Below are 19,672 nucleotides of genomic sequence, written 5' to 3' on the forward strand. Positions count from 1 at the left end.
ATGAAAGGAAAGTCATTCCCCAAACATTCTCATTGCTGAATAAACAAAAGCAGGTTAAATAAAGGCATGTATATGCCATATTTTGATTGAAAACAACATTTATGTGAACAGAAAGGGATTTAAATAGATATTCACCAAGGGACTTAGAATTGTTAGAATGCTTGATGTTGCAGGTATTATTTATGCTCTCATTTTTCTTTTCTTACATTTTCCAATTTTTCTGTGATGGTGTGCATTGACATTGTAATAACAAATATAAATTAAAGAAGTGAAAATGAGATAATAAAACCATAAAATCAATGAATCCAGAACTTTTTGGGCCTGGGAGTTATCTTTTAATTTCTAAGTAGTTATCAATCAATGGCATACCTTATTTGGAAATGGTTTAGTAAATTTAGAAAATTAACCTTCTGCTCCTTGCCTTGCTTTTTTTTAGCCCAAAGCATCTTGGACATCTTCCCATGCCAGTATAAATAATTTACCTTACTTTTTAATATACTTTAATATGCCATAATATTTTTAAACAATAAATTCTTAGGTGTCTTCCAAGTGTTCACTATTGCAAATATTACAATACTAAATATTCCTGAATCTGTTTCTTTCCACATGCATGTGTTTTCCTAGGATAAATTCCAATATGCTAAAATGCTTGAGCATGTTCATTTAAAATGTTGATAGATATTCCTATATTGCCTTCACAAATAGTTGTACCAATTTCTACTCCTATCAACAGTGTATAAGAAACTCTCATTCTAAGGATAATCATTTTCAATCACACCATTAATTTTACTCAGTAGCATCTCAGCCAGTCTGTTTTGACCAAATTGCTTTTGCCTAAATCAAAGCTCCTCACCCTTTATACTTAGAAAATTCAACCTGCTTAAGTCTGTTGCACCTTCAAACAATTCTCCCATGCATATCTTTTACTCTTTTAGTGGGTGCTTACTACATACTCAGCAATCATTCAGACTATTATTCTTTAGGAATTTCTTGTCTGATTTTATATTAAGTAATTTTCATCATCAGTGCCATTGAAAGAATTGCATGTCTTTCCTGGCAGTATATTTTGCCTACGTACATCACAGTATAAGCTCCAAAAAGTTAGAGAATTTTGTCTGCTTTGATAGTTGATATATCACCAATGCCTAGAGCAGGACCCAGTCCATAGTAAGTGCCCAATAAATTCCACTGGATGGAAAATGTAAGTTTAGCTAGTTGAAATTAACATGGAATTGATCTCAATCTTGTCCACATGTGTAAGCTATCATTAAGTGCAATCCCTCACTCACTCACACCCCAAAACTTGGAAATGGTAAAATAAAAGGTCCTGTGCAGATTTAATTAATAAATCTACCCAGTGGCTCAGAGCAGATTTGGAAAATCACCTAAAAGAAAAATCATTCGCTAGTCAAAAAAAATTAAATATTACCTGATTGATAGTGTTCACATATCTAACATAAAGATGGGTCCAATCAAGTAGAGTTAATAGATATAGGAACTTAGAAAAGAATAAAATCACCTTGGCAACTGTGGAAAGTGCCCATCTGAGTACTAACTAAGGGACAGGAAATCCCACCCATTGGGCTTTGAATATTTCCGGTCCTAAAGGCAAAGTTATCCCTGGGGGATACAGAGGGCTTTAGCCAAAGACCTTTGAGCTTTCTGGTACCTTTGGCAAGCCCATTCTTAAGAGGAGACAGATGCATCAAGCTAAGATGACCTGATGCCATTAACATTCCATTCTACCATATTCCCTCATTCTGATTCCATATTCACCAGGCAACCTTCTCATTGTGATCTGGCTTCCCATGTAGGTCTGCCTATAAGGGGAAAATGTACTGCTCCTACAAGCTTTGATTTAATTGTTATCTGATGAATTAATGGTCTCTAATTATGATTTGATTCCCTATTTTGATTTACTATAGTGAGAAAAAATGGGTTGGTCATGTGTTATTTTAGTTAGCTTGAGACAGTCTCTCAGGATCTGACTATTCCTGGACACTAGCTTGAAATGGGAAATCTCTGGACATTTAAAGTGGAGACGAGATCCAAGAAAGTGTCAACCTAATTGGCTTCTGACCCAATAAGTTCCCGCCTTGCTCTAAGCAGTCGTCCCAGAAAAAACGCCACCACTTTTGGTTTAATTTCTCCTTCTTTCCAAGAAACTACTATTGAGTTAACTAAAGTAAGGTTTGTAAAATATGCTTCACAAGGTGAAAAGCATATTAAATGGATTTAAATATTATTTATCATTTTAGGGTTATGTTTGTACTTTTAATGTGAAAAACAATAATTTATCTGTCTGAATTAACTTCTTAGTATCAAGGTCATCTGTCAGCTTTAGATAAAAATATCTTAATTTCATATGTCATATGTTTCCTAATAATTAATGGAGCTAAATTCACCCATTTGAGCATAATTACAATTGTACTCATAACACAGATTCTATCTTAAGCTGGCAAATGTTTCTTCTTGGTCTTAAAAATACAAACAATACCTTCCCTAATTACTAAATGTCCCAATTATCCTTCCTTTTTAAGTAACTCATATTTTATGGCTACCATACCTCCTTCCTATGCTCTATTAAAATAAGTGAAAATTACCTGAGATATAACCTTGAAAAGGAAGTATAGTCAAGCTTCTGTGTGTGATTAATTCAGGATTTTTTTTAAAGATGGACATTCTTTTCCTTCTATATTCAACCTTCTCCAGAGTCAAACTTGAAGCAATTTCATACACTGATGGTAAAGTAAGTCGGCATGCAAATGCAAACCTATTCTTGGAAAATTTCATTTTCTAGGTTTCATGCATTTAAAATTTGGAAGCAGTCAAAACTTGGTCTATTCTGATAGAAGTCATATCTAGCTATAAAAAGTTCCTCTTTGTTTTTCACACAACCTTTCAAATTCATGAGAGATCATCTTAAATTATTACAAATCTATTCCTTACTCTTTTGCCCAATAACACAGAAATTATAGGCCTTCCAATTAAAGTAAGAAATAATTAAACAGACGTACATGGCAAGTGCTTAATAAGTGCACAGTATATATTTCACTAAATAGATTAATTGAATCTAGCATCTTAAAGACTGTGAAGAAAAAGCATTTACCCCAATGGGAAATGGAGCTTCATTTTCCAGCAATGAGTTTTTTGATCTGGACCGCGAAGTTACCTTTGGAGCAGTTCCTACTGCAGGATTACTGGGAAGAGGTTGTAATCGAATTGAAGGCTGCATATTTCCTGGGGCAGTGTATGGTCGAGGGGCTGTCTAGACAATTAAGGAAAAAAATTCCATTTAAATTAGTATCTTGACATGTTTCTGGGACCAATTAATAGCTCAACAAATTGCCTAGACTAATTAATGGTGCCTTTTTACTGAACAGATTAACCTTTAATTATGTCCTTCCATTATACATACTCTCATGACCCAATGTATTTGCTAAAACATATGGTGTGGAAGTCCTCTACATACCTAACTGCCACAATTGTAGAGTATTTTCGATAAAGGAGATGTTCTCTGTTAGGTTCCTGTATTTTTCTCACACTGTGAACTCACTTACAATACCTAATTGATGCTGTACATTGAATGGCTTTGTTTAATTAAATGTTAAGTTGAATAATGTTCCTAATTTAGAGATCTAAGGGCCTATGATTAAAATGAACTCATTCTTGTTTAAATGTTTTCAACATCAACTCTAGTACAAGTCCTTTAGGTCTTAAGATTGGTGCTGAAGTAAAAGCAAACAATACAATTCAAAAAGAGGGAAGGCAAATACTTACTTCTAAGGCATTACCATTTATTCAACCTCTTCCTTGAAATACTAGGAAAACAAAACTGAAAAATTGTAACTGGCAACTTTGGAAAACACTGTCAACATGGAGATGTTTTCCAGGCTGGATAATTTCCATTTGCCCCTCTTCTCTGTCTTCTCTGTTCTGCTCTGGCTGCTGGGAGTTATTTCTTTATGGACTACATCAACTAACCTCAGGATTCCAGTTGGATTTGGCCAGTTAAAGACACTGGCAGGAGATCAAAAGACAGGAGGGAAGGAGACTGGGGTCTTAAGGCTCCTGGACCCTTCCCAACCAAGGCTATGATGGGCCAGCTGGGTCCCTCCAACAAAGTTCACAGCTCCTATCAGGAAGTCCTCTCCCAGAACCTGCCAGCTGGTTCTGGTATCCAAGTCCTCTCTTTCCCCCTAAGCCTATGTGGTGTGGTTTCCCATTGTATTCACCCCAGCATGCTTTACATCCCCAGCTGGTTTTCCTTAACCCCACCTGCATCTTTCTAAATAGTTTCTTTATTAAACCCTTCCTAATTACCCTATTTGTGTGAGCCATCTGTTTCCTGCTGAGACCCTGACTGATGCATTTTCTAATCAAGAATGTACTACAGAGAAAACTGAAAGTGCCAGTTCAGAGCATTAGATGTGTCTTTTGGAGCACTGACAGAACATTGTAACTTTAGCATAAAGATCAGCAATGTTTCAAAAATGGAAAAAAACAAGATGTTTGACCCAGTTGTTCTATTACAATAAAACAGTAGAAAACCTGTTAAGAATAATACATGCAAATTTGGGTAAGAGAGTGTGAGAACAACAGTATATAAATGATTAATGAATAAGATTTATTACATTGACTCACGGTGTAATGGTGACAACAAATATTCAACTCTGGAAAAGTGTTGTATAAATACATAAAAACTGGTGATAAGGCAGCTCCCACCAACCAAAAGTTGGTCTTAGCGTCATCTTGACAAGCATGTTATATGTTGCCAAAACTCTGATTTTGTTAACACTTATTGAATTCCAACTCCAGTCACTGTGAGATGAAAAAGTAATGTTTAACATCTAATGGCAGCACGAGACAATTAGTGTCAAATGAACCACACAAATACTGCCAAAGAGACAATAACAACAAAATACCTGAAAACTAATAGAATTTAGAACTAAAAGTTATTTGGAATAAGCCAATGAGACTAGTAAAAATTAAAGTTTCACAGAAGTAATTACATTTTATCTAAATGAATGAGCAAAAGAAGAAAATGATAAGGAGAAAAGAGGAATGGTAAATCTGAACATCAAAGTAAGAAGAGTCAGTTGTGAGCCAGACATGGGAAGGGTAGCAAAGAGACTATTCCCCAATATCTGTTTTCCTTTCTTCATGTAATAGAATATTTATTAGGGAACATGCCGATCACAAATAAAGACTGTATTTCCCAGCGTATCTTGAAACTCCATATAGATGTATGCCTCAGTTTGGGCCAGTAAGATGTGAGCAGAAGTGCTATATGAAACTTCCAGATCATGCCCATAGAAAGAAGAAATGCATCTTCACTTTCCCCTTATCCCCTTCTCTCTGGCTGAAAGAGCCACACGGTGATATATATACCATCTTGGTAAACGTGGATGAAGGCAACACACTAAATTTGGCAGATCAATGACACAAAAGGAGTCTGAGCTTTTGATGCCTCATAGAGTAGAGATGGTGCAGGAGCTGAGACTCATGTGTGTGTGTTGAAGCGGGGAGCGCATCCTTATGTTAAAGTTGTTATGTTGGTCTCCACATACAAACCTAGACAAGAAGCCAAGTGGACTGACTAGAGCAGCATTTGGTTTAAAGAAAAAAGACAATCCTCTATGAGCCAAAAGGTGAAAGGTCTTAAAACCCACAAAGAGAAATCAGACTAGAAGTTTTCTGAACAAAGGGATCAGATCATCCAAAAGAAGTCTTTTGATCTCTGTAAAACAAATATTCCTTAAAACCCACTCCTGTCAAAAAATCCAACTGAACGCAAAAACACTGAATGTAGGACTTGGAAAGCAGGTTACTCTAAACTAGAACATGATCTATTGGCTGCTGTGCGCTAAATGTTACTTCCCCACATTTGCATTCAGTTAGATGAATGTGGCAGTCAAATGTTTAACCGATTACATGTATCTCTAAAAACAAATCTGCGCCGTTCAACTAACAGCTGTGAACTACAAACTGTTGTAGTTCACATCAGGAGCCACCTTAAATTTGCTATATTTTAAACTGTTTGTAATATATTTTCTTGGAATATATATGGCACTGTAGCTTAACATTTTCAAAACTGTACCAGAATGTGAATTGAAATTGACTACCTGGTGATTACTCAGCTTAGCTGAGCATTTCTAATTCTTAGTAGATCTCTTGGGGTGAATTTTCCAAGCATGTACAAAATTAGTTGAATGACTTCCACAGTTTTAATGGCATGGTGCAGCTAAAAGCCTACATGCTATTTTGAAAGTTTAGGTGCAATTAGTGACCAAGTGAAGTAACTATTCACCATATGCTCTCCTTATTCACTCAAGAAAGTTTAAAGAGAAAAATGGACGGCAATATCCCAAAAGGATTATTATCTTTATCCCAATGGCACCTGGAGGTCAGGAATACAATTCAGAGGATATGTAACCAAGTTAGGAAAACAAAAAAGAAGGACTTGAATTTCTGTAACATGGGAACTTCAATTCCAAGATCACAATAAGTATCCCCTATGAGACAGCAGCACCGCAGGGGGTGATTAAGTGAAGAATCCTGGCTTACCAGATAGAAAGGCTGCTAAAGTGCTGGTGTCAGTGGTTCCTGTAATTTTAAATTACTTTCTCACTCCTGCCACATTAACATCTCCTGGATGTATCATAAACTACTTATTGAGGCTGTTCAGCTGGAAAATTGAAAAGAAAGACTTTCAAGGGTTTTTCCTCCCTGACACAGGTGGGAAGATAGAAAATGGCCCTTGTTTCTTTTGTTTCACCCAGGATAAGCTTTTGAGAGTCTAGTGAATTTGCCACCCAATAACAGAATTATTTGTGTACATATACATTTAAATGAAGCCTGGAAATATGATAACAACAAAGGGAAGACAGTTGCTTTTCACAACTTGAGTTGTTCATCGAGAAATGTCAAAACATATTTATCTTTTGAAAATGTCAAAGCTTAACACTATATGTGATGAACCTACTTCAATAATCTGTGAAAGCATTGCAATTCCTCTACAAATATTGTGCAATCCAAAAAAATGTTCATGCTAACAAGGAAATACATTTGGCCACACAAAGCCAGAATAAAGATGTCATCAAATCAATTCATTTAAAGCTGAAACCAACAACTGCCAGGAAATACTTTGCAAGTCTTTTCCTGTATCTATATTGTTTCAAGCTACCTTATGTTCCTTCAAGCAAATACCACTTCTAGGTTATAAATGAATCAAAGTGCAATGAAATGTCAGTGTGCAATTCTTTAAACAGAATTTCTGTACATTTAATTATTTTTATCTTAGACTGTGTGCATATACTTTTGATAAAAGAAGCTCAGATGTAAGTATCTGGCCCGACATGTTGTGCAGTACCATTGAATTTGTATGCCTAAAGAAGCTTTAAGATAAGGTAAGGGTAGAGGAAACAGCAAGAAAAAAATCCAGAGGTCAGAAAATATAGAACATGCATGGAACAACCAATAGTTCAATTGTGCTGCATTGTAGGGTGCTAAAGGCTAATCGTGGGGAAAATTGTTAGGATAGCCAAATTGATGTCATGTGGCTTGGGGTCTTCAATGTCAGGTGCAAGAGTCTGGGCTTTTCTATAGGTGACACAGAGCCAGTGAAGGTATTTGGGCATGTAAGTAACATAAGTAATCTGCACTTTAAGAAAACTAATCTAGCAGTAACAAAATGGATTTGACAGGCGTGATATTGAATGAAGGTGGGACAACCAGTAAAGACAGAGTTGAATGGATACAAGATTATGTTTTCACTCAGTAGGATTCCCAAGATGATACAACCATGTACCCAGAGAGCTTTCTTTCTGAGAGTAATACAAAATCATGAATTAATTAGTTGGCATGGTGCAGGTCAGAGTGTTATTAACATGACTCACCAGTGTTACTGGACTGGAATGTCGTTTATCAACCAGAACACTATGGCCATGGTTAGTCTTGGGGCCAACTGGGGGGCGGGGAGACAGGATTGGCATGTTATTTCCTATAGTCCATCCTGTGTGCTCTCCCTAGAATAAGAAAGTGATTTAACAAACCGATGCATAATTAGTAATCTAGGTTACTTTAGTGCCTGCCAGATAAGAGGTGTTATATGACTAGAGAAGTTCTTTCTCATTCTTTTCAAAAGTACTCCCTCTGAGGACCATCATGATAATCAGGAGATGTTTCTACAGCTGTACTGGGGACTTGGGTGTGGTAGTGAAAGGCAGGAAATTGAGTATGCTTTATCCAAAGAAATAGCTATTCTCACAGTAATAGCTACAGATGCAGTGTATCCTTAGTTTCAGCAATAATATTTATTAATCTGCTTTAAGCAGGTCATTACAAGAAGCACAATGTTCCTCACTACTCTGATCAGTAGAGACTACCAGAAAGTATTACTTTTCTGCCTTAAAAAAATATTAAATAATGCCATAAGCAAAGGGTTATATATTACATATGGGGGACCTAAAATATAGGTCTTTCGCCAAGTGCAGCTATAGTGAAAATGTTACGAATAAAAATCGTACAGAGGAAATGAAGTGTCTATCAGGAATTTCTGCCAGTGCTATAATGTGTCCATGTATCTGGTTAGTATGTCTGGGAATCTGGGCAAGAGTGAATAGAACACTGTTTCAGGAGCCATTTTCCAGTAACTGTTTTTTCCGTCAACATTTCAGCAGATAAATTATAGAATCTATCAGTCCTCGATATAGGACACTACTGATAAAGTTGACTTAACCACAAATCTCTACACACCAACTTTTCTGATTTTGAAAAACTGACTTTTTGTCTGTTATTTAACAACACTTCTGTAATAAGAGTACGTTTTGACTAAGATAAAATAGATTTGAGTCTATCAGTCTATTGGGAATATCACCATCTATTTTTACCTTTTATGACAAACAAATCTTTTGGCCTCTATCACAAATCAATCAAGAAAATACAAAAGCAAAATTTCAAACTTGAGAAGAATGGTTTCAAGTTTTTCTTTCAATGACTTGTGCCTTTTACAGTTTCTCTTGCACAGCAGCTCCTCTTTTGTCATGATCTTCTGTAATAATAGTGGCCAAGATTTAAGCTTGGTAGAACGATCATTTGACCTCAGTTATGAGTTACCCCAAAATAAAGTGCCCCCAAGCCACTTCAATAATAGTACCATTGGCCTTCAAAATCATGACATAATATTATGAAGTAAAAGAGTTATGTAGCTCCTTACCTTAAATCTCTGAATTCGCTCCTTCCTAGCTAATGTCTCCAGTTTCTTTTTAATTTCAAGCTGATGGTAACGCTAAGCATACAGGAAAGAGTGGAGGAAAGAATCATATCAATTGTAGCAAAGAAATTTTTAGAGGAAAATAATCCCACTATCTAACTGTATTCTCATTTACCCCTCTTGTCATTGAGATGGAGAAGAATCACCTGCATAAGTGTGCAAGTGGGAATATAAATTGGTACAACTCTTTGGAAAGCCAATTCCTAACATACATTAGGCAATAAAAGTGTTCCTACTCTGTAACCCATAACTTTCATTTCTAAACCTAGGGAGAAGTCTGAATAATAAAAAAAAAAATGTTTTATGCACAAATATGTTGTCTGAAAGGTTGTTTTTTTTTTTCCCTTCAAAGCAAAAATTCAGGAGCAACATGAACTTTAAAGAGAATGGTTTAAGTTTTTGGCCCATCCATATAATGGAGTAGAATATAATTATTAAAATAAGGTTCCTAAAGATTTGGGGTTTCTTTTGTTTTGATTTTTTTAAAAGCACTTTACTGAGGTATGATTGACATACAAAAAGTTGTACATATTTAATGTGTATAACTTGATGACTTTGGAGATAAATATATACCTGTGAAACTCTCAACTACAATCTATGCCATAAACATATCCATCACATCTAAAAGTTTCCTCCCACCTTCTTTATTATTATTAGTTTGTGATAAGAACACTTAAGATCTATCCTCTTAGCAAATTTTTAAGTATACGACACAGTATTGTTAACTATAGGCAATAGATCTATATAGTAGATCTCTAGGGCTTATTCATCTTGCATAACTGAAACTTTATCCACGTTGAGTAATACCTCCTCATTTTCCTCTCTCCCAGGCCCTGGCAACCACCATTACACCCTCTACCTCTATGAGTTTGACTAGTTTACATTCCTCATATAAGTTGGATGTGGAGAAAAGGGAAACCTTGTACATTGTTGTTGGGAATGTAAATTGGTGCATCCACTGTGGGAAACAGCATGGTGGTTCCTAACAAAATTAAAATTAGAACTACCCTATGATCCATCAATTGCACTCCTGGGTATATATTCAAGAATTGAAATATTCTACAATCCCATGTTCATTGCAGCGTTTTCACAATAGCCAACATGTGGAAGCAAGCTAAAGGTCCACCGACGGATGAATGGATAAAGAAGATATGGTACATATATACAATGGGATATTATTCAGCCTTCAGATTTTGCTTAAAAAATGGAAAATACATGTAATGCTGATAAAAGTAGAATGCAGAACTGCACGGAAACATAATTTTATTGATCAAGCTCACATTATGTGCGTATCTGTGCTCTGGGAAAGTGCTTCGTGTGCATCATCTCTTCTTGAACAATTTCAATTGCTAAGCAGTGTCATTTTAGGAATGAAGAAACTGAAGCAGAGGGTCGTGAACTTGCCCCAGGTCATACATCTAGTCAGTGGTGGAACTGTAATTTGAATCTTGGTCTACCTGACACTAACTTCCTGTTTGGCTTTTTTTTTTTTTTTTCATAAAAACCTCCCAGTAGTCATCTTATTGAACCATTCTGCAGCTTGAGACCCCCCTGGCTTCCAGGACACCACTCTATCAGGTTTTCCCACTGTTTGAAGGTTGTTATCTATCCCATGTTGTTCTTCCCAATTTCCTGCAACACCCACACCACGAAGCTAAAACCCTCAGAGTGGCCCTGGGTGTCTCCTTCCCCGTTCCTCAGCCAGGCAGTGTCGGTCTCTCTCCCTGTTCCAGATCCCTGTGGGCAGCGGCATCGCCCCAGTATGTCCACTACTGCTGTTAGCCCACACCCTCTGGCAACAGCTTCCTAGCTGACCTCCCACCTCCAATCTTTTCCAGCTCATTAATCCATCTTCCACATTTTTAGCAACATCATCTTTCTAAAACAGCTCTGCTCATATATTTCACTCCGTGCTGAAAAATGTTTCATCGCTTCATCACCTACACTGCAAACCTAGCTGGGAATTGAAGGCCTCCAGAAACAGGGCCCCAACTTATTGGAGAGTGTCACTTCCTGCCACTCTTCCAAACAACTCACAGTGTAGTCTGGCCTCAATGAGTTTTCCTTTCCATCCACAATGTCCCCTCACACCTCTGTAACTTCACACCTGCTGTCTTCACTCTCTGGAATGCCTTGCTTATCTTTTCATGTCAAGTTTCATTCAGTCCTCCAGGTTCAGTTCAAAAAGCAGGACCTCTGTTCAGCTTCCTCTGACTCTCACAGAGACAAATCATCATTCCCTTCTTTTCTGAGCTCAGTCTATTTGTTCCTCTCTTCTAACATTTGATCACTTTCTACAGCAGTTTTAAAAAAATTATATCTCACAGCTACATCACATAGCCCCATACTGGTACATGGTAAGCTTGCAATTAATGTTTATTACATGAATGAATATGTGAATAATAATACGACAACATTAGTAAACAGCATCACCATAAACTAAATGTGAGACAAATGTAACAATTTAGAAATATTTTATTTTTAAATTATATAAATATATTATATATTATATAAAATTATATATTACACATTAACATTTATCTAAGCTATTTATTCCAAACTTTAAGAATACACAAAGACTCTTTAATAACAGCACATTTAACAGTTATGATGTGTGCATTATAGGAAATTTTGGAAAATGAAAGTTCAAGAATCAAGACTAAGACAGAACTTGGTGCCTACTGATTAAGTTTGAAATTATGTATAATTAATTTTACACTGTACTATTTTTTCAACATTATTTGTAGAACTCCAACTAATACTTTTATAAAGAAGTGAATTTGGGAGCCATAAACAATGATTCTATGTAATTCATGCACATGACATAAATCACAAAATGAATTCCTAAATGAAAAAATCATATACATCTGAAGAGAGCACAACACTTGCTCAATTTAATAGTAGCATAATAATAAATATTTTGAGTGGCACTACACTTAGTGTTGGTTTACTGATGATTCTACAGTTGGTCATAAATGTTTAGTGCACCCACAGGTCAATGGTTTTATGAGCCGAGTTTTCTGATTTACTGCTACTTGGTCAAGCCGAGAAGTGACATGCTTTTTCACAGACATTAAAATGGTATTGATGCTTGAAACTACAAGTTCCATGGAGCAAGGCTAAAATAATTTATCAAGTTAGCTATATATCCTTCTAAAAATGCCATGTCAGACTGAAAAAAAAAGTTGTTGATACTTGGGTTGTGAATCTGTGAATCTGTGCTGACCAATGTGGCCTAAAGTAGGAGGGACAGCAGATGTTTCAATGCCTGCTCCTTGAAACTTAGCATACGGCTGAGCTTCGGAGCCTTCAAAGAATAACAAATCCGAAATAATTCATGGCAGTGGAATTACTGATATTTAAACAGATGTCACTTTTTTTTTAGCAAATGGAAATTGAGGTACAGATGGTGAGGGCTGCTATGTTTTAAAGTAGCCATTACGGATTAAAATTCTACATTTGTTAAATTAAATATCACACAATATACAATGATGTCCATAGTTTTCCCTAACTGAAATGAAGAAATGCTTACTTCAGTGTCTTGTCTCCTCACTACCTAGAGAGATATAGAGTATTTCTCAGGTCACCTTGTTCCATTCCCTTTTAATGAAATATAGGAAGAATTCCCCTGCTTCTGGGTACAGAAAGTATTACTAATTATCATATTAATAAATATCAGTTGTAAAGAAAATAGTTAATACTTGTACCTCCATATCAAGAACCTTATGGAAAATAGCCTGGGCTAAGCACTCCCGGATATATTTTTGGTGATCTCTCTTCATGATATTTAGTTTATATTCCTTTTCAGAAAGTATCCTCCCATTTCTTGTGATCTGTCATGAATAAATAAAACATACATAGAAATACAAAGCAGAAAATGTATTGTTAGTTCCCTAAGAGAGAGAGATGGACCGTCAGTTGATTAGACAGAGAAGGAAGCAATGTCTTTTAAGGCTAATGAGGTGTAGTGCTATGGCTGATAAACTTTCACTTTTAATGAATGTTTCATAAGGAAAAAAAAAAGAAAGGCAGTCTCATATACCCATCATTGTGAAAACACATACAGGTGGTGCACTTGACGTTTAAAACAAGGTTTTCATTAGAGTAACAATTTTCCCTTAATGGAACTCAGGTGTTCTTTTCATTTCTTTTTTTGAACACATTCGGGAAGAAGGCGTGGGGTGCTACCTTGAAACAGTGAATAGGAGCAGTGATCACAGGACTGATGATCTCAGAGGAAATACTTTGAAGGGCAAAACATGTAAGCTACAGAGGATCTCATCAATTTGTTTTTAAAATAATTGGTTTCATTACTTTGTTTTCACACTGCTTTTCCTCTTTCCCTCTCTAGCCCAGAATGTAATTTAATTTGCTGTGATTCAGATACTTTCAGATTATACAGTACTGCAGATATAAAGTATTTCAGATTGGTTTCAAGTGACATCACTGCAAGTCCCAGGAGTGATAGTTTCTGAATTTTATTTACTTTTTTTTCTTGTATTCCTTCCTATGGGCATATTTGTTCTATTTTTCTACATCTTCCCTAAACTGAGGATGTTATCCTTCCTGGAATGTTCATCTTCCTTGTCACTTATTTAAACCCTGCTCTTCTTTTCATACCTAATTCAAGTCCACATATTTCTTAATTTTGATAACTAGTTTTTTAGCACTGTTGTTGCAACATATTGGAGTATCGAGATCAGCTAGAGTTGTGCTACGAGTGATTGATTATTGATCATCTTTTTTATGAATGCATTTTCTAATGGAAGAAAGCAGTGTGGTTATAGAAAGTGTGCTTGGAATTATGAATAACTCAGTTACGGTCTTTGAAATGTGTTGTCCATGGGATATCATGTCATGACTATCCAACCAGGAAAAACTGTTGAGAACTTCCTGCACTGCCCCTCCCTTAGCAAGTAACTTGTCATTGATATTTCTCCTCTGGGAGTATCTAATCTCCCCAACTAGACTGGAAGCTCCTATAGGGCAGAAGTTCTTAAACTTGAGCCAGCATCTGAAGAATCACCTGGAAGACAAGTTGAAAAAGACTGATGGACCCCACCCCACAGTTTCTGACTCAACAGATCTGGGCTGGGGCTCTAGAATTTGCATGTTCTAACAAGTTCCCAGGTGATGCTGAACACTCCTGATTCAGGGACTGTATCTGAACTGCTCTAGAGAAAGGGCTGTGTCCTTCCTGTTTGAGTTGCCATGCACATAATCAGTGTTCAATAAGTGCTTGTTAATGACGTTGATAAGTAAATACAAAGTCCTTCTCATTTATATATGAAGCTCACAGACTTTTATCTGAAGAAGTAGTGTTAATGGTAACCACAACAATTACAACAACCATTTATTACACATCTCTAATTGCTACAACAATCTTGAGGGTGGGATATCATTATCTTTATTATCTTCCTTCAACTGAAGAAGTTGGAGTTGAGAAAGTTAAGTGTTTTCCTGAACATTCTGTCTTGTAAATGGCAGAGCCAGGTTTCAGCCAGGTGTGTCTGATAACAAAGCCCCAGGAGACAAAAAGCAGGCTCTCTGAGAACTACCCAGACGAGTGCCAAGCACATAAACAACAATTAAAAATGCAATGCATATCCTTTCAACACCATGGCAACAATAGTTAAGGAAACCCACAGTGTTTTAAGAAAGTAAACAGCTAAAATTGTTAGTCACACTTTCTATAACCACACCCCTTACTTTGAATGGAAAACTACAGTGTTTTTTAAAGGTTTTATATTATAGACATTTAGAGAAGTAGAAATTTTCTGGAAATGATAGTTTTGGAGCTAATGAAAGACACTAATGTATCAATAAACCATCACATGAAATGAAAGAGTTTTTAAAAATTTAAAGGAAAATTTTGAACTGTTCATGTCTTCCACACCATATCCTGTGATTATTAAAAACAATATTTTTTTTTCTGAAGACAGTAAAGTCTTTTCTATCCTTATTCCCTAACAGTTCCTGGTTTATACAATATGTTCAATAAATATGGGTTGAATAAATGAGTGGGTAAATAAACAAATGACATATGCTGTTGAAAACTCATAGGGATTTTCCTCAATAATTTATAAGTTGCCTTAGCAGCCATCATGACCTCTCTTCCTATCTTTTGAAACACAGCCTCAAATAGATAAATCAGAGCTTTGGAAAGGAAGTAATTTTTCTAAAATAAGGGAAGGGAAAAGATGTCACCGATAAGCTCAAAGAGGAAACCAGAAAAGATAGGAATTATTGGATTTAATGAAACAAGAGGGTAGGTAGAAATGAGACCAAACCTTACCAGCCCTGATCTCAAGAGATGCCGCCTTATCCTTGTATTGTTAAAATATCCAGCCAGGTGTTTATCAGTAAGGCTATTATATGCTGCAAGTAACCTGGAACAGAAAAATGAAACCATTAAGGTTTTATGAAGTGTTGCTTGATAACCAAGGCAATTCTTGACTCTCATCCCCAAACTGTGCATAATCGTTCATTCATCCAGCCAGCCAGTCATTTACATATGTGCTTAAAAAACAGGTATTGAGCACCTACTGTTTTCTAGGTTTGATGATAAGGACTGGGAGACAGCCCTGACGCTGTTTTGTCCCACAGACAAGTATGGAAATCAGACATGAACAATTAAATTGGTTATGAAAAATCCAATAATAGAAACATGCAAAAAATCATGGGGACACAGAGAAGGAGACCACCAACTCCAGTTGTCAAGAAAGTCTTCGTGGAGGAAGCCTGATGGAAAAGTAGGGGTTTCCTCAGAGGACCCTTCAGCCTCTGGTAACACACCCTAAATTCTAGTCACTCAAACTTCCTTGCACTCCCTAAACATATTCTCTCCTGTCTTCAGGACACAATGTACAGCCCCACTACCGGGAAGTCCTTTCCCTCAGCAGATATTAGCTAATGGAGAACATCTGTGATGCACAAGCATCTCTTCTCCCAAGAAACATCCCCTGATACAAACTGGGTGTGCTGTGTTACCCTCCCCTCTGTTCCTCTAAGACCTTGAGTTCCATTATGCACCCACAGTACGTTATCGCTTATTTCTTAGTCTACTGCTGTTGGTTTGCAAACTGGCACCCACACACAGAGGGCAAAGGAAGAGTGAAAAAAAAAAGGCAGCCACTCCAGATTGGTAAGTGGCAAGTTTAATAAGCAAAGGAACTTCCTTAAGAGACTTGTCTTGGGCAGCTGCAAGATGAGTTGCTCTCCACACCTGCCCATCAGAATCTTAAAAGTTTATACAGAGGCCTTAACTGGGTTCAGTCATGTACAAGGTCCCGATGATCTCCACAACTTATTGCTCTCTTAAGTCTGCACCCTTGAAAATGGTCCCCACTGTGGGAATGGTGGGCAGAACATATGCATTCCAAGGACAGGGAAGAGGGGAAGGAGTCTCTGATTGCCCAGGTCCGGCTTGAGGCAGTTACATCCTTTCAATGACCTCCTCCAATACCTCTGCTAGATTTGAAGGCCAGGATGGAGCATTATTCTCAGCATCCTTACTTATTTATTATGTACCTAAATAACGATGTGTTCAACACATGAAGATACAATTTTGTTTGGGACTCATTCTTACTGGTATAAATTTCAAACTAAACTTAAGCTCAGCAGTTTAGAAGTGTTAACTTCCACATATATATCCAGACAATTTCATTAATTCCACATCCAGAACCAAAAAAATAAAGTTCATAGATTACTGCTGATTTTTACGGTCTTTCATTTAAAAGAGGACAGATTGGTTCCTTGGTTACATGGTCAATATAAGTCTATAAAACAAAGATTGAAACTACTTTTTCTAAGTTTTAAACTATCCCTCATTAATTATTATCTTACAAAAGCAGGCACACATATACATATACATGTATGTATACATGTATGCATGCATGTGCATCCATATGTGTGTGTGTGTATATATATATATACACACACACGTATAAATGTGAGTGTGTGTATATAGAGAGACACAAAGAGACAGAGGGACAGAAAGAAAACACGCAAGCCTAAACATGGTCCTAACATAAAGTTGTCCTAAAACAAATGCATACCCTATTACCTGCCACAAAGATTTATAATCTATACATTTCATGAGCAGCTGATCTCTAACTTATTCTGAAACAAGAACAGGGACTCATAGAATCGAGTAAATATCATTAGCAACAATTTTATTTAGCTATTTGCACTGCCTTAATTGCATGGAGATGGTATTGGTGACCTTTTCCTGTCTCTTTTCTCCTTAATGCCCATCTCAGGAAAGTTCCATGCTGTCAAATGGTAAGGAGAGTTTAATTTTGTCCACAAAGGAGACTGAAAAGCAGTTACAAAGCCCAGAAGCCAAGGTGCCACATGAGAGTTGCAGACCCATGAACAGCTGCAGAAACCATTATTTCACTGGGTTTACGTAAAAAGACAACCTGAGAGCTTCAGTAATGCACATACAAAACCAGCCCCAGATAATGCTTTGAAACCATCTTTTAAATGAACCATCTTGGTGTCCTATAGTTCATCAAAGGTTTCCTGTCTCCAAAAGGTCAACGTTGTATCCCTTACCCTTTCTGAATCTCAGAATACCTTTTCAGCAACTCGTTTCAGAAAGGTGAGCAGGTGTCTCTCAGTCCTAACAATCATGATTCCACAGTTCACAGATTCTTAAGATAAATCATTAGACTGATATCATATATAGTCTTTTGTCTGTTTTTCAGGCTCATATTTTAAAAAATCAATAGTTTTGGAATAGCTATGAGTGCTAAAACCCTGATTAAATGTAGTAGGGTCAAAATGTTAAGATAACGTGGACCTCCACTTCCCTGTTGACTGTAAAATACCTCATTCTTTTAATTCAGACTTTGAAACACTTTTAATATTTAGGTCTTAATAACAAAGCTTAGCCAGCTTTGGCACCACCTCATTCTAATTCTGCTCTCTCAGGCTCCTATTGAATGAGTCTGTGTGTGTGATGCCCCTCCAGTCTTACTGACAAGTAGAATAAATCCAGGCGAGTTGAAATCTTTGCACACAATGATTTTCTCACCTTTTCCTGTTTAGGAAAGATTGAAGGTCCCTGGTTGGGATGCCATTTTTAAAGCATCTTTTTCCATGACTATGAATAATAACCAGCTGGGTCTCCCCAGGCTCAGCCATTTCTTTTTCAGACAATGCCTTAATTTTTTTTTATTTATTATTATTTTTTTGCAGTACGTGGGCCTCTCACTGTCGTGGCCTCTCCCGTTGCGCAGCACAGGCTCTGGACGTGCAGGCATCCAGAGAAGCCCTGCCTTAATTTTTTTAACTGAAACTTTAGATAAATGAATTGTTTGCTAACAAGAAGCTATACAAAATTATATACAGGTTTAGTAAAATGGTTGTTATGGACTGAATATATGTTCCCCCCCAAAATTCATAGGTTGAAACCCTATCCCCCCATGTGATGGTATTAGGAGATGGGGCCTTCAGGAGGTGACTAGGTCATGAGGGTAGAGCTTTCATGAGTGGGATCAGCACCCTATAAAAGAGACTCCAGAAAGCTCCCATGTCCCTTCCACCATGTGAGGACACAGGAAGAAAATGGCCATTTGTGAACCAGGAAGCGAGTTCTCACCAGACACTAAATCTGCTGGTGCCTTGATCTTGAACTTACCAGCCTCCAGACCTGTAAGAAATAAATTTCTGTGGTTTAAGCCACCCAGTTTATGACATTCTGTATAGCAGCCTGAACAAACTGAGACAGCAGCTAATGCAAACATTTCCACAGTCTACATATAAATGTCAACCTCATTCTGACCACCAAGCTTCCTTCACAGGGAGAGGGTATTAATCCTGTGGCTCAGTCACAACCATGATCTGTCACATCCTTTCCACTCTGCTCCTCTTCATGGGTGCTTGGTATGGGTTTGCAGCCTCCTTTTGCATGTACTCAATTACAAGAGCTTTACTGACCCAGCCACACTTTGATTTAGTAGAGCTCTTCTGATCTTTCTGCCTTTGTCCTCTCCACTCACTGCTACTGTTTCTCCTCACCATGTACATTTCTTCCTTGAACTCAATACAACCCTGGGCCAGATGAGGTCACCTCACCTGGGCTTTTGATTGTGTTGCACCTTGAGCATTCTACTCCCCTCGTAAGTTACTGCCTGCATCTGTTGCCAAAGCTGGACTTTGTGGTCATGCTGCCTCAGTCCTGTGATCCTCTCCTGTTCCAATCCATAATATCAACAACCACATTGGTCACAGCGACCACCCGGCCACTGTGACCACATCACTCAAAAGTCATGCTGTTTACACAAAGGCCCATAACTAATTGGCCAGACCAGCCCAACTCGTTGGCTTCTTTATATGATGGACAAGACTATTTACCAACCTCTGTTCACTGGGTAGAGAAATACCTCCTTT

At 37.2% G+C, this 19,672-nt stretch overlaps 1 protein-coding gene across 1 annotated transcript in view; it reads right to left on the reverse strand.

Moving 5' to 3' along the window:
* The window catches only part of ERICH3 (glutamate rich 3), an 81,235-nt gene extending 62,811 nt beyond the window's left edge, over nt 1-18,424 (reverse strand). The window contains exons 1-6 of the mRNA XM_060119571.1: nt 18,315-18,424; nt 15,570-15,663; nt 12,982-13,107; nt 9,218-9,289; nt 7,899-8,027; nt 3,110-3,268 (exon numbers count right to left, since the gene is read on the reverse strand). Coding sequence (XP_059975554.1) covers nt 3,110-3,268; nt 7,899-8,027; nt 9,218-9,289; nt 12,982-13,107; nt 15,570-15,663; nt 18,315-18,424 — 690 coding nt within the window. The remainder of the gene's footprint in view (nt 1-3,109; nt 3,269-7,898; nt 8,028-9,217; nt 9,290-12,981; nt 13,108-15,569; nt 15,664-18,314) is intronic.
* Between the last annotated feature and the right edge of the window lie 1,248 nt (nt 18,425-19,672).

The sequence above is a fragment of the Mesoplodon densirostris genome, chromosome 2, assembly GCF_025265405.1.
Source record: "Mesoplodon densirostris isolate mMesDen1 chromosome 2, mMesDen1 primary haplotype, whole genome shotgun sequence".
Taxonomy (NCBI): Eukaryota; Metazoa; Chordata; class Mammalia; order Artiodactyla; family Ziphiidae; genus Mesoplodon; species Mesoplodon densirostris.